The following is an 18,962-nucleotide window of genomic DNA, read 5'->3' as shown; positions in this document are numbered from 1 at the left end:
TATAACAAAAATGTGCACAAGAATTACATATGCTCATTTATATTGTTACGGATTTGTGGGTGCCCCGATTCTCCTAGGTTTCTGGGTGCCCTGACTCCTCATAGATTCCTAGGTGCTGAGGTTTAATCAGCGTTTTGAGAAATAAAGTGAGATGATAGGCCTTGGATTTATCAGTGTAAATATACAGACCATGTTTCTCTTCCAGACCAGGGCATTGCCCAAGGAGGAAGGAATTAAGGAGTACAAAGATGCAGATCAATACATCAAAGGATGATCCTTGAGTCTGGGCAAATGGGAATTGCAGTGGGCAATGACATATTCTTGGTGGGCAGTCTGGGACAGAAGGGGAGGAGTTGCTGGGCAAGGGGTTTTGTGGCAAGAAGATGGAGGAAGTAAGAGAAAGCCATGCTGGGCAGAAGAAGAAGAAGAAGAGGAAGAAGAAGAAGAAGAAGAAGAAGAAGAAGAAGAAGAAGAAGAAGCAGCAGCAGCAGCAGCAGCAGCGGCGGCGGCACAGGCAGCATAGCTGATTCATTTGCTTGTGGATCCGAGCTGGCTGCTCTTAGGAGGACTCTCTTGTGATGTGAAATGCTTGGAACTCTCTTCACAGTAGACTCCGATGTAAATATGTATAAATAAACCATATTTCATAGAGATACTGCAGCCTCCACTGTGCCTCATTTTTCCAAAGACATGGAGGAGTAAACAGGGACTGGTGGAACATATGCTTCCAATGCTATTAATCTCAGTGCACATGCTTGATTCTCCCACTGGAAAACACCAAGACTGTTCAAGCACCCACATTTAAGATTATGTTTGCAGTATGCAATATTTCCAGTCTTGCAGTGACTCCAACTGCATTATGGCACCCTTCCCCGCATAGTTTAAGAGTGAAAACTTGTTTTGCAAATAGCTATATATATGGAGCAGATTGATAACTAAATGCATTTAACATTCTTCCTGTTAGAAGCATCTGCATTCCAACACAATATTTTGTGTTAATATTTTGATATGGTAGCTTTAGATTTTTCTATGGGTGGTGGGACCTAAGAAACCTATACTTCCTTTAGAAAACACTTTTTCTGCCTACTCCCCACTCCCATATTTCCATGCTTTCTTTGTAACTGGCACAATAAGTGGTTACGAGAGGAAGCCACTCACAGCTTTTAACAGCCATGGCTGTGTGTTTGATTTATCTCCATAGATTAGTTTGACAGATATTGTCTCATAAAAACTCTAAAGAACAAAAGAGCCTAGTGCCATTCTGGGGGAGCTTGTTATGAGCTAAGTAATTATGAGCAGTACGAAGATCAGGGCAGAATGTGTCCTTAGAAGCTGATAGAAGAGATATTAGCCATCAACAAAAACACTGTGCTTCTAGAGGAATGGGAAAATAGAAATTACAGCTTTGCACTAAGAGGAGGAAACTATTTCTGTAACAAAAGGATCTTACGTAGACACAAAGAGTAATTTCTTTTTTTCCCTGTCATCTGTCAGTACACATTGCCTATCCTCAACAACAATTTTCTTACAGTTACAGAATATACAGAGCCTAACAATCAAGAGGTGTGAATATCCATTGCGATCAGGCAGGCACCAACTATGGTGGTGTTTCCGATTACAAACGAAGACACACCACCTGTTTGTCCAGGTTCTCCCTGGCCATTAGTAGCAGTTCCTCCATGATTTTGCTTAAAGCGATCTTGATTTTCATTAGATACTGGTGTGCTTGATTATGCAATGAATGGCTTTTTGATGTTTCATGTTTGTAAACAAAAAGCAATAAAAAATTATAATCATATTGCCGTGCTAATAAAAGCCTCCAAACCAGGAAATTGTCCCCACCCACTCAAAACCTAAGTGACTAACAAGGATATTTGAGTGTTGCATATTTACTTGACAACCCAACTTCATACAAGATTGACATGCTCCATTTTGTGCTTCCTCCTGCATGCTTTAATTCATAACACCACTGCCCCCAGTTTAACGAAGCTAATTTGGAGGATATTATTTCATACTGCAGTCCTCCCATCACTTTTGTGAAGTTATCCTATGAGCACAGATAGGGGACAACTACCCCATTTTAAGTCTTTATAGATGATCAGTTTATGGAGCAATAAATGTCCAGATGTTTTCCATGTGTTGCAGCTCATACCAAGCATGCTGCCTTGCTTCCGCAACAGTGGGTGCCCAGGGCTTACCAACATCACTTTGGCATGCATGTGTGATGCTGACATGCCTGGCTCCTTCATTGAAAATTTGTGGGTGCCTGGGCCCCCACAGTCCCACAGAGATGGTGTCTATGGCGGATCCCAACATCTTACTTCCTTTGGATTTCTGTTGTGGTAATATTATTTCCCCAAACATTAGAACTACGTGGTTTTTGTCACTGGGAAAATGCATTTCATATATCTGCACCCCCCCAAAAAAAGAAAGGTAGGAAAAGGATGAGCTTCAAGCTGACAAGCAAAATTGTCACACTCCTTGAGCTAGAATAAGTATTTAGTTGGACGCTGCCCATTCTTTCTACCATCAGGCATTGGTTGAATGGAGGAAAAGGAACATGTTGCGGCCTTAAATTATGTCATACTTTCTGGGAGGATGGAGGTTTAGCAATTAATAAGCTGTATAAGGCTAAGATGAATTGATGCTTTTGAATTATGGTGCTGGAGGAGACTCTTGAGAGTCCCATGGACTGCAAGAAGATCAAACCTATCCATTCTTAAGGAAATCAGCCCTGAGTGTTCACTGGAAGGACAGATCGTGAAGCTGAGGCTCCAATACTTTGGCCACCTCATGAGAAGAGAAGACTCCCTGGAAAAGGCCCTGATGTTGGAAAAGATTGAGGACACAAGGATAAGGGGATGACAGAGGATGAGATGATTGGATAGTGTTCTTGAAGCTACCAGCATGAGTTTGACCAAACTGTGGGAGGCAGTGGAAGACAGGAGTGCCTGGCGTGCTCTGGTCCATGGGGTCACAAAGAGTCAGACATGACTAAACAACAACAACATAAGGCTAAGTTGTGGATGGTGCACTTCTGTCAACACCACACAAAAGGAAAATACATACTATATTTATGGGGTCACACATATATTCTATGAGCAAAAACATCATGAACTAAAATAATTTGGATAGAGCCTTTCATTCAGTCCATGTTACTTTGTCCCCATTTTAGTTGCTATAGGAGTTCCATACACTTCTCCACTGTGGCTGCCCAGGAAAGGGCACTGGAAGAGCAAAGCCTCTTAGACTGGTGTAGCATACCCGCCAACATTTCTCTGATGGAAATAGGGACGTCCAATTCCATAATGACAATTTTACTGTTTATACCCCACACATCTTACTGGGTTGCTCCAGCCACTCTGAGCAGCTTCTAACATATATAAAAACATAACAAAACTTTAAGCATTTAAAAACTTCCCTATACAGGATTGCCTACAGATGGCTCGGCAATCAGAAAACTCCATATCATCCAACATTTCTCCAATGAAAATAGGGATATCATAAGGAAAAGGGGGACATTCCAGGATCAAATCAGAAACCGGGACAGCTTTTGTAAATCCAGGACATCCCTGGAAAATAGGGATACTTGGAGGGTCTAGTATAGTAGAACACAAGGACTTAAATGGCTGACATAATAGTACAGTGTTTGCTGCCATCTTGTGGACAATTCATTGTGTCTGTACAGCTACCAGATAGCAAGCTCATAAATGCAGCTTTGCATGAAAGGGCACAGCCTTAGCCACGATAAGTATCGGAAGGCAAAGGCAGTTTAGAAAACAAGCTATGAAATCTTGAGTAAGTGGCTCCTTTCCTATCAGAGAAATGGATTGTGCTGGACTCCTCCTCCCCACACTTAAGCAATAGTGTTAGCAAGGCTTACTTAGACTGTTGGGTAAGAAACCGTTTATTCTAGCAGCTGGTCAGCCCAACCCTGGATAAGAACATTGGTAACCGCCTACACAAAGTCAGACCATTCAATCATTAAACTATTATTCACACTGACTGGTAGCAGCTCTCCCAGCAGGCGTCTCTCCCAGTCCTATCTGGAAATGCTAGAAACTGAACTGGGGAGCATGTGCTCTACCACAAAGCAACAGATTTCTGTCCCCCCACATATGCAACACTGGGCTGCGACAAGATATTCTACTCAACTAACTAATGGATTCCCCCCGCCGCCATGTGGAATCCAGAGAATTAAGGGGTACATGAGGTATTTAAGAAATAATCGGTCAAATCCAGAGAAGATCTGGTAATGGCAGGTATGAGGGTGATACGGAGCTACGTTCAGAAGTTTGCCTATGAATTGCTGAAAAGCAACGCTAGGAAGATAGCTATGGCCCAAATCTTGGTTGTGGGTTTCTCAGGAGGTACCTGACTAGGTCACTGCAGGGAACAGAATGCTGGCCAGCAGTTTGGAGTCACCTTCCCTTTCATTGAGAAAGCATCAATATCATATCCTTTATCACTTTAAGAGAGCGAAAAATAACGCCAATATATTTCACATCTGGCAGCCAACATGTCCTTTTGGTTTCAGATAGTACATGGGTAGATGAGTCTAAAAAGCCTGGGACACAAATTTTCCTGGCCCTCTAGCAGCTATGGTGGCTCATTTACCAGAAGTAATATATTTACTCTGGAAGTTAATATACACCAGGAGACTTAGTTTGGTCAGAATTGAGTATATGCTTCAATATTTTGCAAGCTGACATGTGACTGTAGATCTATCAATTTTGGTTTCTTTCCGTTTCTTTCCCTTTGTTCCAGTCTTAAATTCAGTTCTCCACATTTCCACATGAATTTGTGATTTTTTTAAAGTCCTCTCAAAAATGCATTCAGTTGGCATTTGCTAGTAGTAAAGTGATTTCAAATTACTGTAAGGAGCAATTAATGGTTTTATGTATTATCAACCCAAAAGTGGAAAAAACAAACCAAGTTCAGCATTTAAATTAATCTCTTCCAAATAACTGCTTGTGGGTTGAGTTGGTTTAAGATGGAGAATGCAGGCCAAAGTGAATTTTATCAAATCCAGGCAACTACCCAACTTTGATGTTCCCCTCCAAGACATCTGTATGGGACTTTACTTGTGACTGTTTCAAGCTATTTATCTTAATGTAACATACCTAATGCATGGGTAGACATACTACGTCAGAACAGAGAGCACTGCATTCAGCGCCAGTCTTACCTTATCTTCCAATCTATCATTGGCTTGTTATTTTGTGTGACTATCTGGAAGAAAGAGCAAATAAAGTTTCAGCCCCTATGCTTTTAAACATTAATGCATGTTCAAGGTATGATTAATGGATAGAGCCCCAAGTTTCTTGATAAAATACAGAAATCTGAGTAAGATTCCATCTTTGACACCCAAGATAGTGCAAGTCCAGTAGGCCCATCAAAATAGTGAAAGTTCAGTAGGCCCATCAAGGTATACAATATAGGACTGGAGTTGTATAAGTTTAGAACAGGGCCTGCTTTTGGGGGCTGCAGCAGAGGGTGGACAAACACTCTCTCACACACAAAACAAGAGAGTGCTCTTACGCAGGCACACAAAAGGTAGATCAACTGAGGAAGAAGAATTTCCCTCCCACCTCATCAGATAAGGAATCTGATAATTGGGGAAGGGGCGATTTGCATATCATTAGGGTGCTGGGCTGGGCAGAGATATTTAAACCTCTCTGCCCATCTCAGTGCTGTGTCTAATTTTTCCCTACTTTTTTTGACATCACCGAAATTGGGGTCTGACTGCATCAGACCACAGGGCCAATGGTTAGGCACGCCTGCTGTACAGCCATATAATTATAAGGGACTTCAAAAGTAATCTAGTCCAATTCCCTGCTGATACAGTTGTTTGATACTGATTAACTTCCAAAAACTAAATGATCTGCCATTGGAAGAGATATCACTGCAAGATGAAGAAACCAAAGTGAAGATCTCCACCATCGTTCTTTTAACCCTCCTGCTGTCCTTACTCAGGACTTTTATTCAACCAATAGCTAGCCTACGTATATCCACAGATTAAACAAGAGTTAAAGAGCCTTGCATGAATTGGCCCATAGTTGCATTATAAATTACTGGCTTAGATATATGTTCATATACAAATGAAGCTTACGGCATTGTACTTGGAGGAGCTATCACCATTATTAGTTATTAAATTTATATACTGCCCTTCATCTGAAGATCACAGGGTGGTTTACAGTATAAAACATAAAATACATAGCCTATCGAATAGGCCATTCAGAGCTAATTGCAAACCAATTTGCAATTAACTTTGCTCTAACTTTTATTTTAGCAGGGATTCAAATGGATTTTTGTTTCTGCAAGTTTGCATTTCTCATTTTAGTTTTGCAAAGGGAAAAGAATAAACCAAGCTAAAATAGGCCATATTATCACAATGTTAACTCATTACAAAAAGGTACCTATCGTCCTTAGCCACGGAATCAGAGTAAATTTGCAACAATTTCTAATTATTCAGTTTTACATTCCACCTTTCCCCTTAAACTTTCTTTTGTTTTTCTTTTAAGAATAACACAACTCCTCAACTAAATATTCAGAAATCCAATTAAGGTTGATAGGATTTACTTCCAGATAAACAGGTTAAAGCTATACAATGATAGTATCATAGGCATTATGAAAATACAAACTCATTTGTAAACCTGACAGTGTAACTGAAACAATTTTCATCTTAATTCTTACCAAATGCTGTAAAGTGAAGGAAACAGTACCATCAGAATGGATGTAGGCATTATCAATATCTAAGATTACCATTCTTAATGCAGAATCCAACCCATGAGCCTTCATCTGTTTCATTTTATAACAACACTGGAAACAGATAGCCTGTGCTTGTTCCTCAATTAAAGGCTGCTCATAGTATCTCCTAACTTCAGCTAATAAGACCTTAGTGAAATCTTTTGTATGCACTATTGTATTTAGTGGTTTTCTCAAAACTACCATTAAAAAAACCAACCCAACAACTTATGCTTTATAGCTAAAGAAGAAATGCTATCCTCAGAGCTCTTTTATGAGCTCACAATAAAACACCTTCAGGTGTGGCTCTTTTGGAGAAAATGGAGCTTCCCTTAAAGATAAAGTAACTGGCTGATCTCATATATTTACCCAAACTTTAATTTAAAGCCAAAGTCATTTATTGGTTATTGCACCAATTCCTTAATATATTGATCTGGACAGGAATCTATCTGTATAATTGTCAATATTGATAGAAATATATTGGCTAAATCATATTAAAATTAGATCTTGGTGAAGCAGTCCAAGATCTTTGCTTCTCCTATAGGACACCAAGAAATTTATAGTATGTCAATGATTTTATGAGCTCCCAGCCTATAAACAAATGAAAAGTAATCAGTTTTCATCTTGATGTGATGGTATACCGGTAATTGAAGTCAGTGTGTGGACACACACGCACAACTTGCCTGCACTAACCTGTATTAGTTGATACTGCACTATTGCGGCCTGCAAGTTTTTTCAGGATCAGTTTGTAAAAATTTGATTTGGACAACAGAAGCGGATGTATATGCTCAATGTATCGCAAATATAGTTTTGGGAGAAACAAACTGCCTCAACCTAACCCAGCCTTTAGTTACTTTGATGCATCCTGTTCTTAGATTACAAACATGGTGAATTGTTTGTTAACAGAGGGATCTGTGCTTTTATACTGCTATGAGTTATGAAAACTTGACTTCTCTGTTTTACAGCTGGGTCACCATTGTTTTGCTTGACAAATGTGATGGGAGATCAGAGATATAACAAAAAGCATGTGGAATACAACCTTCTGGGGTCTCTCATCTGCCTTGGCAATGTAACACTCATGAGGCAAAGCCTAGCCAGCAGTGGAGAAAAGGCGGGATCTGAATGTCAAAAAAACCCCAAATATTTTAAACTGCCTGCATCTTTCACTCAAGCCTAACGACAACGGAGAGACATGCCCTACATTTAAAGCACATTTCTCTCCCCCGCAATGAATCATGGGAACTATCGTTATTTCCTCACGGAGCTACATTTCCCAGAAGCCTTACCAAACTACAATTCCCAGAATTCTTGGGGTTTCTACAGCCTCTGGCTAAGGCGGTGCTGCTTAAGGCACTTTTAAGAACAAACAACAAGCTCTGCTCGATCAGATTAAAGGCGCATCTGGTTCAGCATCCTGCTCTTTAACCAAATGCCTAAAACCGGATGGCCTGCTTTCGGGTCTCTCATAGGCTGGTCGCGGATGCTGGATGAGGGGGTTCTTCGGTCTGATCGCACCAGAGCTCTTCTCAAATTTGGAACGTGTGAATCAGTCGACGCGTGTCGACGGCTGCAGCCTTACAAGCGCCCTTCGTCCTCTTCCTGGTCACCAAACGGCTCCTGCCTTCGCAAACCACCGGCGGGCAAAGCCTCACGGTTGGCGCGCTTTTTCTGGCGCGCCTCCCCCGCTCAGCTGCGTCCTTGCAAATATTTTGCCTCCCCGCTTGCCTGGGATTTGGTTTAGTCCAGCCCCACCTCTCGGACAAGATGGCGGCGCCCGCAGCGAGCGAGGCGGTATGGAATCGCTTGGAGGTGCCGTGGCCCGCGTGCAGCGCGACGGTCGCTGTATTGGCGCAGCACTCGTCAGGTGAGCGGGGGGGGGGGGGAAGCCTACTTATGCTCTGAGAATGTGGTTCTCAGTAGAGCTTAGCTCGCAGGCAAGTGTACCCCTTTTTGGTTTCAATAGGTGGAAGTTAAACACGTGCCTCGCTCACCTCTTTTTAGAAAGCATAGTTTTGGCTGAATTTTGCTTCTTGGGGGTCTTTTGTTTTAATCATTCCAGTGGGAGGAAGATCAAATTAGTTCACATCCATTAGTTCACATTCTTGGGTTTTGTTTTGTTTTTGGTAGTCACAGGGTCTTTGCATGCTCCAACTGCACACATGGAATAAAGATTAAGGCGCAGTTGTTAAACATGACACAGCATTTGATACTTTTTCCAAAGTTCGGTTTTGCGAATCTGTTATAGCCCACAAGGTTTCGTTCAAATGTTCAAAGACATGTTCCGCCAAAGTTGCTGACAGCACATGCAACCGATAGATTCAAAATCATTCCAATCCTCCTAATGTTGACCATTTGTTGGCATTCTTCTCTATATCCCAAGAGTTTGCCACACCAACCCCAGTTCCAATTCCCCCAGTATTGTATCCATGAGATCTTTTTCACTTCTTTTCCAAATTTCACTTTCCCCTTTTGAAAGTCCTATAGCATACAGGATATCACTTGTCTCTCCGGGTTTTAAAAGAACAAAGTCGCCACGGTTTTGTGACACGGTCCTGTGCTTAACTGTAGTCAGTGCTTTCCTGTTGAGTTGAATAGGCTCGTAGAAATTAATAATTGAATTGTAGAGTTGGAAGGGACCACAAGGGCCATCTAGTCTAACCCCATGCAATGCAGGAATATTTTGACCAGCATGGGGCTCGAACTCAGGACCCTAAGAGTCTCATGCTTTATGGACTGAGCTATCAACCTAAGTTGAACCTAATAGATCAGGATTGGAAAGTAAATTTACAGTCCTATTCCACTTCCTCAGTAGAAAATTCTGCTATACTCACTAGGACCTTCTTTTTGAGTAAACATGCATAGGATTAAGCTAAATGTTGCCTCTCTCTCCTCCTTTTAGTCCGGTATGTTGTTAAAAGTGGGTATGTTATTATACAAGTTATGCATGGATATGTGGGGAGGAGAGTTCTGTCTTTTGTTCTGCTGTAATTTGAGGAAACATGATACAGAAACTGATACAGAAACTTAAATGGTCAAAGTGAGTTGATAGCACAAGTAATCTGGATAACGGTAGTGTGGTGTAGTGGTTAGAGTGCTGTGGGACCTGGGAGACCAGGGTACAAATGGCCACTCGGGTATAAAGCTCACTGGGTGACCTTGGGCCTGTCACTCTCTCTTAGGTTAACCTACTTCACAGGTACAGATAGGTAGCCGTGTTGGTCTGCCATAGTCAAAATAAAACAAATCCTTCCAGTAGCACCTTAAAGACCAACTACTTCACAGGGTTGTTGTGAGCGTAGAAGTGTGTATTCCACACTGAGCTGCTTAGATATCAGTGCAATAATAACTTCTACAACTGTGGAACTACTTTTTGAATAAACTCCAGAAACTGCATGGTTGCCTTCATTATCCCAAGAAAGAACCTCTGGACACTAGTTTTTCAGTGAGGTTTCACAATTGGAGTGCAAGCAGTTGAAACAACTCCTTCCTGCTATGCTGTCTTCACAAGGCTCATGATAGGAGGCCCATTGGTTTTGTGGGCCTTGAGTGTTGCTGTCACTTTCAGAGACTGGGATGAGGGATTATGGTGGTCTGTGCAGAATAATAATAATTTTATTATTTATACCATTAAATTATTATTTGTAGCATCTTGCAGTAATGTACAACAGAGTTGCTAACTGGACTTTAAGTTCTGTAAATTGATTCGAGTCAAAATAGTGCTTGAAACTGGTGTGTTAATTTCCATGCTCAAATCAGCAAAGGGGAAAATATTACTGACTTCCATATACATATACACTTGCTAGAGTTAAGTTAGCAAGCTCTTGGGAATTCTGAACGGTTTAGGACTTTGAAGTACACAGTTTCATATATATATGTTTGTTTGCCTATTCCAGTGAGAAGCCTTTCCGCTGTTCTGAAGGGGTGTCATGCTGTGGACATCCTTCTGAAAAACAAAGCCATGGTTGCAGAACAGAGCCTGCTGCATTCAATCATGTATAACTTTCACTATCAGATGAGTCGTCATAGGTCATTTCGGTCCCTCAAGCAGGTAAGGTTGAGAGTCGTCCGGAAGTATATTTAGACTTGGGATGCTTAAGGAATTCTTTGAAATGCAGCCATCTATAGAAATCCACTGCTTTCATTTTGTATGTGGTGGTCTGATGGCTGTTTTGTATTTGTGTGTGTGTCCCCAAATAATTACTATAAAAAGGGGTAACAGCTGCTGCACTCATTGAAAATGGGGCTGTAAATGCCTCCTGGACCAATAAAGTTTTATCAATGTGCCATTATTCGCAAGGAGACTGTACAGGCAGTTCCTTTACTGTACCTCCTAAAATGCCTTTTCCATAGTTTAATTCAAGGAGAATACACATGCTATGACAGATTGTTCTTCGCATAATTCTACATGCTTACTACCATGAATCATGTCAAAATTTCTTCTTTCCCTCTTTCCCTTTCAGGTAGAACAGTGCTTGAAGCGTTTAAACAGAATGAATCTGGAGAAGCCAATTCAATACCTTATTCTTTTGGGCCCCACGTAAGTGCCATAAGCCAGAACATCTCACTTCTCTAGTTTAGATTCTGTAGTTTAGATTTACTTGGCTATTTAGGAAAGTACATCAGCATATTTTAAACCTGCTGGAAACTATGGGATTCAAACCAGCTGAAATTCAAACACTTATTAGGCAGCAGATTGTCTTGTTGGATCAATCTATGCTAGTGGAAAACAGTAGAAGCTTTGAAACTAGTCTGAACTTTTCAATATAGAATGAACAGATCTGTGTAATTCAAAAACTTATATTATTTGAAGTCAGCCCAACAGAAGGTACCATGCCTTGCCTTGTCCTTTCCCCCCCCCCCCTATGTAACCAACAGCACAGTCCTAACCAAAAGCAAGTAAGTCCTAGTTCCAAAGTAAGTCCTGCTGTGAGGCCTAGGACATAACCAGCATTAAATATTGTGGGGTGCCAACACTTAACCACACCATCTTCTTCTTGTCTCTTTATTTTCAATAGAAAACAGAAAACAGAAAATCCGGAAGAGGCCTTGGTTCCCAGTCAACCTGTGATAGAAGTGATATTAGTAAAGATTTTGGGTGGCTGCAAGCTGTTGCTGCGTCTGCTTGAATGTTGTTGCACAGCTTTTCTGTATCCTTCTGAAACAGTTTGGAATCTAATTTGAAGGTTCTTGTAATTCTCATTTAGTGGTGCAGAATGTCACAGGATATACCACATATTTGTTAGGGAAAACAGATTTGATGACATGTCATTTGCTTCTATTAATAAGTCATTTTGTTATGTATTTTGTGGTGAAGCAGTCGTTTGTGATTCATCTTCAGCATGTTGGTAGAGAATGAGACTCTAAATATCAGGGTTGTGGGTTTGAGACCCACGGTGGGCAAAAGATTTCTGCATTGCAGAGGGTTGGACTAGATCAGGCATAGGCAAACTTGGCCCTCCAGATGTTTTGAGACTACAATTCCCCTCATCCCTGACCCCTGGTCCTGTTAGCTAGGGCTGATGGGAGTTATAGTCCCAAAACATCTGGAGGGCCAAGTTTGCCTATGCCTGGACTAGATGGCCCTCATGCTCCCTTACAATTCTACAGTTCTATGATTGATTTTATTGATTTTTTAATTGAGTATATGCCTCCAAAGCAGCATATAATCCTCAATTAAAAAAAATAATCTTAAGGCTCACTACTCACTGAGTTCCACTGTGTGTTCATGCACAAAGTGTTCAATAAGTTCAGTCCTAAGTATATTTGATTGAAAGAAACATGCAGGAATATGTGTGCATAATTGAAAGTGTGTGTGTAATTTGGGTTTCTAGCCTCTTTCGTTAGTAGTCCAACCTTAGTTGTTATCCAACCTTAATCAATTTGCTCATCAGTTTGTCCCTTAAGCACCTGTGTTTGCAAGAGTACATACTGTTGAATACTGTGGTTTTGGGGTTGCTGAGCCGATTATGGTATGTATACCTGTAAAACATTTTAATTCTTTCCCTTCTGCTTGTTCACTTCAATGTCTTTAGCAGAGCATGGTCCCTGCTAACACCAGCAGTGCACATCCTTCCCATTACTTCCCTATTGCATATGGAAGGACCTAGAACAGATGTACAATTTCTGTAGCACTAACAACAGCTCAGTAATAATTGTGAAGGTGTGTGTCTGGGAAATCCAACCGGAAGACCCAATTGTATATTAAGGAGTTAGTGATTCTAACATGGTTACCCTTCCTGCCTCTGTTCCTTCCCCCTCCCTGGCAGCTGCTAAGTTTTTGAAGGTGTGAGAACCTTCTCTGGTGTCCTAATCAGTTGGGAGGTGGTGAAGCCCCCCCCCCCCGCTGCCTTATTCAGTCAGGGAGGTTAGTGCTGGGAACCTTCTTTAATGTTCGAAATTGTTATTGGAAAGTGAGGCATTGGGAGGAGGTGGCTATAAAATCAGATGGTTTGGGCAGAGTGATTTAGAAGCTCGTGCACAGACTGATCAGCCACAGGGCTGTGCAATCTAAGGCTACCTGGGGGAGTCACTTCACCACTTCTTGAAGGCTTCCAAGTGCCAGATAGAAGTGCATGCCTGGTATGTATATATTGCTTGCTGATTAGGAACCAAATCTTCCCCCTCCTCACTCGTGTTTTGTATTGCTTCCGAATCTCCTTGCATTTGGCAAGACAGTGTGTTCCCCTTAACTGACCCTGACCAGCTTTCTTCTAAACAAGTAAAATTTTCCAGAGCAAAAATAATCCGATAATACTAGGGTTGTGGGATTGAAATTGGAGAAGCAGCATTTTACTTGTAAACCATTGATAAAGCAAGCAATGAAGTAGCTGTGACCGCAATCGTTTCCCTGGTTCCTCTGCCTGTCCACCTCTGCCTTTGGTTAGGTTAAAGTAGATTGCTCCTTGCAGGGCACAAGGCTGGTGGCAAGTGCTGCTACACATACACTGAAACAAAGCAGAGGCACTGCCCCTAGGTTTACACACTGAAAGAAACTAAGGAAGGAGGTAAAACAAATGGTAGACAAGGGAGTACAGTTTGATAAAGAGCAAACAGGCAACGTAAGTGGTATTTAAATCGAAGCAGGGGCAGGTTAATGGTCTTTCCATGGTGGCAGAGGTGCAGCTAACTAGGGTCATTTAGTCCTCAGGCTGCTGTCCATTTCCTTGAATGGAATTTACACAAATAAATTCCAGATGTGGAAAGCAGGTGCTGTGTAACAGATATAAGTGTTTTCATCTCTTTTTCTTTGCAATAGGATCATTTATAGAGGTGTGTTAAAAAGCCTCGCTTCTCTATATATGAGGCTATTTGAATTGCTTCAGGAAGTTTCAAAGACTCATCCAAGGCCTTACATTAAAGGATTTGCCTTTCCTTCCGAAATATACGAATTTCTGGGGACCACTTATTCAGAGATTGAAAAGAAAATGCCCAACAAAACATTTGTATTGAAAAAGGCTGGACCTGGATGGATGACTAGACTTTTCCCAGGAAGCAAGGCTGTATCTCAGTCTCACGCTTCGAGTACAGCTGTGCCTACAAAAGTCAGAAAGAAGGTTTCTTCTTTCATTGATATTGGGAAGCCAATTCTGGTAAAAAGAACTAACCAAGGTAAGAGACAATGGCCTCCTTTTTTATTTATATTTATTTCACAACATTTAATACACTGCTTGCTTTTAATAAAATTTTCATACGGTTCACAAAAAAGAGAGAAAACAATATTGGTAAACAATTAAAAACAAATATTTTTTTTCTTTTTTAATGTTTAAAATCAACAATATGCTAAAACAATATTAAAACACATGGCAGCTTCTACATGTCTGGATAGGGTTGCCTAAGGAAAATCATTTTTAGTCAGGTGCCAAAAGAAGTAAAGTGAAGGTGTCTGGTGACAATAGACAGGGATTTCCTAAGTGTGTGTTGCTACACAAAAAGTTTGATTTCTTATAAGAGTGGAATAAGTATTATGTGGGCATTTTGGCCAGGTGCTGCTGGGCAACAAGATGGCAATGAGGAAGCGATGAAGGTTGGGAAGCCAAGTTGGTCTCATTGTGGATTGGCCACCCTCATGTCTGTATTATAGCATGATATGCAATTTATTGTGCTCTAAAACTTGCATCAAGTTGCATGGAAGGTGTCTTCTTAATTTGTTGTTACAACTTATTGCCCACCCTTCATCTTAATTAAGGTTAAAACACAATATTACACAATATTTAAAACTGTTTAAAACTAAAATTACAGAAATAAGGGGAGTCCTTAAAAATATGCATCTCAAGTGTCAAAGGTAGCAGGTAAAGAGGTGCATCTTCAGCATAATCAGAAAGCTGTATAATGAAGGCACCAGACACACCTCTGGGAAGAAAGTTCCACAAATTAAGGGCTGCCACAGCAAATTCCCTTTCCTGGACCGCCCTCTTCCCTGAAGGAACTTCTCAGGGTGGTGGAACAACCAAGAGGGCACCTTCTGCTGATCTTAGCAACCAAGCGGGTGTGTAGGGAAGGTGGCAGTCTTTCAGGTATTCAGCGCCTAAGTCATTTAGGGCTTTAAAGAGTAACATGAGCACCTTGAATTGGGCTGGAAATGAACTGGCAACCAGTCCTTTGTGCTGCTTGTATGGAATGGGGAGAGATGAAATTGCCTCATGCCCCAAGATGCTCCGGAAATAGCTGACGACTGTGTTGTGGAAGAACTCTGATATTCCCTAGGCTTAACCTTAGTAAAATGCTTAGAATATAAATTAAGATCCACTGATTGAAGAATAATTTTGTTACAGATAACTGCTTAGAATCATATAGCCAAGCTCTTTTTTCTGTTATGACATGGCAGCTGTGCCCTTTCTTCCAGATCTTGGGAAGGAGTTTGCGTTTGATGTCAAGAGCTTATGCAAGTTCCCTAACCCTGCACCACGGGAGGTTTGTTTTTTTCATACTGTGTTTGTCTGTGTTGAATATACTATGTTTCTGTGTGCTCCTTTTTTTCTCTTCTGGGCAGAAGACATTACTCTGTGAATTTCTGCCATGGCATTAATTTGCTTCAAGAGGTGCACCTTTCAATATAAGTCCTTGTCTATAAATGTAGCTTTTACATGGTGAACTTGCAGATCTGGACTGTACAGTGCTGTAAATATATACTGTACAGTGCAAAAGTATATGCAAGGTAATTGTTTGTTTTGGTATTTGCCATGAATATGTATAACTTCATTTGTCCACCTCTTTTGCAGATGGGAGAAACTAACACAGTGGTGCTATGCAAGCTTAATGAAAGCCAATTCCACTGAAAGCTTTAGAACTTCAGCGGCTAGAATCTGAATAATTTCTCTGGGAAGGGTCATGGCTTAGTAGCTGACCATATCCTTGTAGTTGACCAGAAGTTCCAAGGTTTCTCACAGCCTCACTATTAATGATATTTTAAATTTGAAAGATCTCTGCCTGGAGCCTAGCTGAATTGTTGCTCACCAAAATAGAAAACACTGTACCAGTGTCATACATAATATGCTCTGTGAAGTTTAAGATAATGGCTTTGAACAGCAGATGTGCGAAGAAACAATTTTTGTTATGTATTGCAAGGAGCCACCGTTCAAGAAACACAATTATAAAGGCCGTGTGAGCTTGCAAAAAACTTTTTTTTTGGGGGGGGGGGGATAATCCTGTTCAGCATGTAGGGCAAAGATAACCACTGACTTAAAAGAATATTTAACATTCATTTGCTTCTGTATTCTTTCTAGACAGGTTCCTTCTAGTCAAGGATACAGTATGTAATCTTAGAAATATGAGTCTCTTCGTTAAAGATACTTTTTTCTCCTTTACTAATGCCCTTCCATTTTATTTTATTTCAGAATACAAAAGTCACAGTGAAGTTTCCTGGCTCAAAAAAGAGAACTACATTGGTTTCTTCTAAATCACTGAGGTCCCAGCATCTTAAATCTTTTGTCTCCAAATTTCAAGAAGCACACACCTTCAGAGAATTGTCTGACACACTCAGAACAACGGTTCTGTGGTGCAAAAGCAATAAACTTGGGCCAGAGGCTTTTTTCTTTGGAATGAAACTTCTGAAAAGTAGGCGGTTGCAGCATGTGGAAACACAGGGTTGCAGGTTTGTATAAATGGCAATGCTGGATTTCTCTGAGGTAGCAACTGCAGAAGACTATTCTGTGCTTACTATCTTCCTTCCCTGATCATGAGAAGGCTGCCATAAATGTGGGAAATTATATAAGGTGCATGAAACTGCAGGATAGATCACTGCCACAGCATCCTGTGATTTGGCACTGTTAGAAGCATAATGCAAAGTGTGCTATGTCAGTTTCCCCTAAACTACTTGCAGTCTATGCCTACCTAGAACTATTATTCTGTTCATAGATCTGTATATTAAATAAGGTAAGACTGATGGGTTTTTATAAGAATATAACTTTACCTTAGGATTGTGGCAGTGAAGGAAGGTATATTCCTGGTCACCACCACTAGCTGTGAGACCAAGGTGGGGGGAAACTTTGACTCACAGGAGGAACATCATGCTTACTTTCCTCTTTACTTCCCATTCCTTTCTCCTTTTGTATTGGACCTATTGGATAGCCCCTACCCACAGGCGCACAAACCTACACTTTTTAAAGAATTATACACTTGTAAGTGCCTTACCTGTCCAACCTATGGACAGTAAATTTATTACTTAATAACATTCATAATGCGGTAGTTACTCTTCCTCAGTCTGATATTTAAAATAAAACTAAAGGGGCAGGTAGAAACATATTTTGGAGGGCCTGGTGTCAGTCCAGGCTGGAGTTTATATTAGATTTTGATAATGGACAAAGCTGTTCCAGATGAGCAGACTAGCTTGTGCAAAAGATACTTGGTTATGCAAAATAATCTACTTGTGCTGTAATGAAGAAAATCCCTCTTAATTGTCAGCTTACTTGGCATTAAACTTTAGGGTGATTACTTTTGAGTAGACACAGCAAGAATTTCACTGTTAAAGTTGATAAAATTTATCTTTGCATTCCAGCTTACAACGGAAACTTGGCTGCATTAAAGCTACTCTCTGTAAATATCTCGTGCTTTCAAGCTGCAGAGTGAGACCCAGCCAAAGACTTAAAGCACATTCCCATCCACAAAGACAGACGAAACGCTCAAGGAAATCAAGATGTGTTTCAAGGAGTGCACCATCTTGTATTGTTCCCATACAAAGAGACACTTCTATCCATTTGAAGGGCAGTAGATATCTTCCTCTTCCTCTTCCTCAGTGCTCTAGCTCCTTGTCTCCAGTTTGGGATGCTGACAACGGTGGTACTACCTACAGTGTTGAAAAACAATCACATGGCCATCCTTCTGACCTTGTGGGGCTTGGAAGAAAGCCTTCCCATAAACAGGAAGAAGCCACAGAGAATGAAGATGATATTGATGACATTTTTAAAGTAATAGGCCTATAGCATTCTGTTCCATTAAACTAATTTAAACTGTTCACTGAGTTTGTGTTAAGAGAAGATGGGTGTTACCTACTTAAACAGAATGCATCAAAAACACTGCTTCCTGATTTGAAGTTTTTTGCAAGCATTATCATTACATAAGGTTGACACTTTAATTGCTGTTAAGTGGCAGACTAACAGCAAAACCCAGCTTTTGTATATAAGCAGCAGCATGCATTTAGATGCTTTAATACATTTTGTACATGGACTGCACTCTCATTCCCCAGGGTGAATGTCTAGTGAAAATCAACACCTTTGGGGGGGAACTGTAGGGTCCTACAAACCCATCCAAAATAGTACAATAGTAGGACTATGTCCACTTTGTAGCCAGAATGCTGGCTGATGGGTGGGAAGCAGAACACCAGCACAATAAGAAATGCACAGCACATGCAACCTGAGCAACATTGCACTGCAACATTTGCTTGCTTCAGCTATTTCTCAGTCTTAGCACTCCTTAGAATATGCTGAGACAGAACTGAACCTATACTGTAATGCCTAGCTACATGCTATGTAAACTCAAAGCAGGTAGAAGCAAACCAATCCTCAAAACTATTTGGTAATTAGAAATTGCTGTCAACTCAGCTTCTGCTCAGGTAGTTGTGCTTAGCTACTGCAGTGCATAGAGTTAATTTTTTAAACAAAAGCAAGAGTGATGTTGGTGTACCTGCTTATTGTGAGATTTTGATCAGCTCTGGCCCATCTTGAGCTGATACAAGCAGAGTGTAATCCCTTTGTCCGCAACGAAAGGATAAGGAGGTATCGTGC

At 40.8% G+C, this 18,962-nt stretch overlaps 2 protein-coding genes across 2 annotated transcripts in view; one reads left to right on the top strand and one right to left on the bottom strand.

The window, feature by feature from the left end:
• BOC (BOC cell adhesion associated, oncogene regulated) overlaps window positions 1-7,964 on the bottom strand; it is a 128,986-nt gene extending 121,022 nt beyond the window's left edge. Inside the window, exons 1-2 of the mRNA XM_083500886.1 lie at window positions 7,784-7,964; window positions 5,186-5,229 (exon numbers count right to left, since the gene is read on the bottom strand). The gene's annotated coding sequence lies outside the window, so the exon portion shown is untranslated. The remainder of the gene's footprint in view (window positions 1-5,185; window positions 5,230-7,783) is intronic.
• An 88-nt stretch (window positions 7,965-8,052) lies between these two features.
• RMP64 (ribonuclease MRP subunit p64) lies at window positions 8,053-18,195 on the top strand. Its single transcript, XM_083500918.1, has 9 exons — window positions 8,053-8,608; window positions 10,638-10,792; window positions 11,205-11,281; window positions 11,760-11,891; window positions 12,636-12,713; window positions 14,000-14,352; window positions 15,587-15,654; window positions 16,578-16,834; window positions 17,738-18,195. The coding sequence occupies exons 1-9, from the start codon at window positions 8,509-8,511 to the stop codon at window positions 18,159-18,161; spliced, it is 1,644 nt and encodes a 547-aa protein (XP_083357044.1). The 5' UTR covers window positions 8,053-8,508; the 3' UTR covers window positions 18,162-18,195.
• The last annotated feature ends 767 nt before the right edge of the window (window positions 18,196-18,962 follow it).

This window comes from Podarcis liolepis, assembly GCF_965112155.1.
Source record: "Podarcis liolepis genome assembly, chromosome: 4".
In the NCBI taxonomy this organism is placed as follows: Eukaryota; Metazoa; Chordata; class Lepidosauria; order Squamata; family Lacertidae; genus Podarcis; species Podarcis liolepis.
This window is presented reverse-complemented; position numbering and strand designations above follow the sequence as displayed.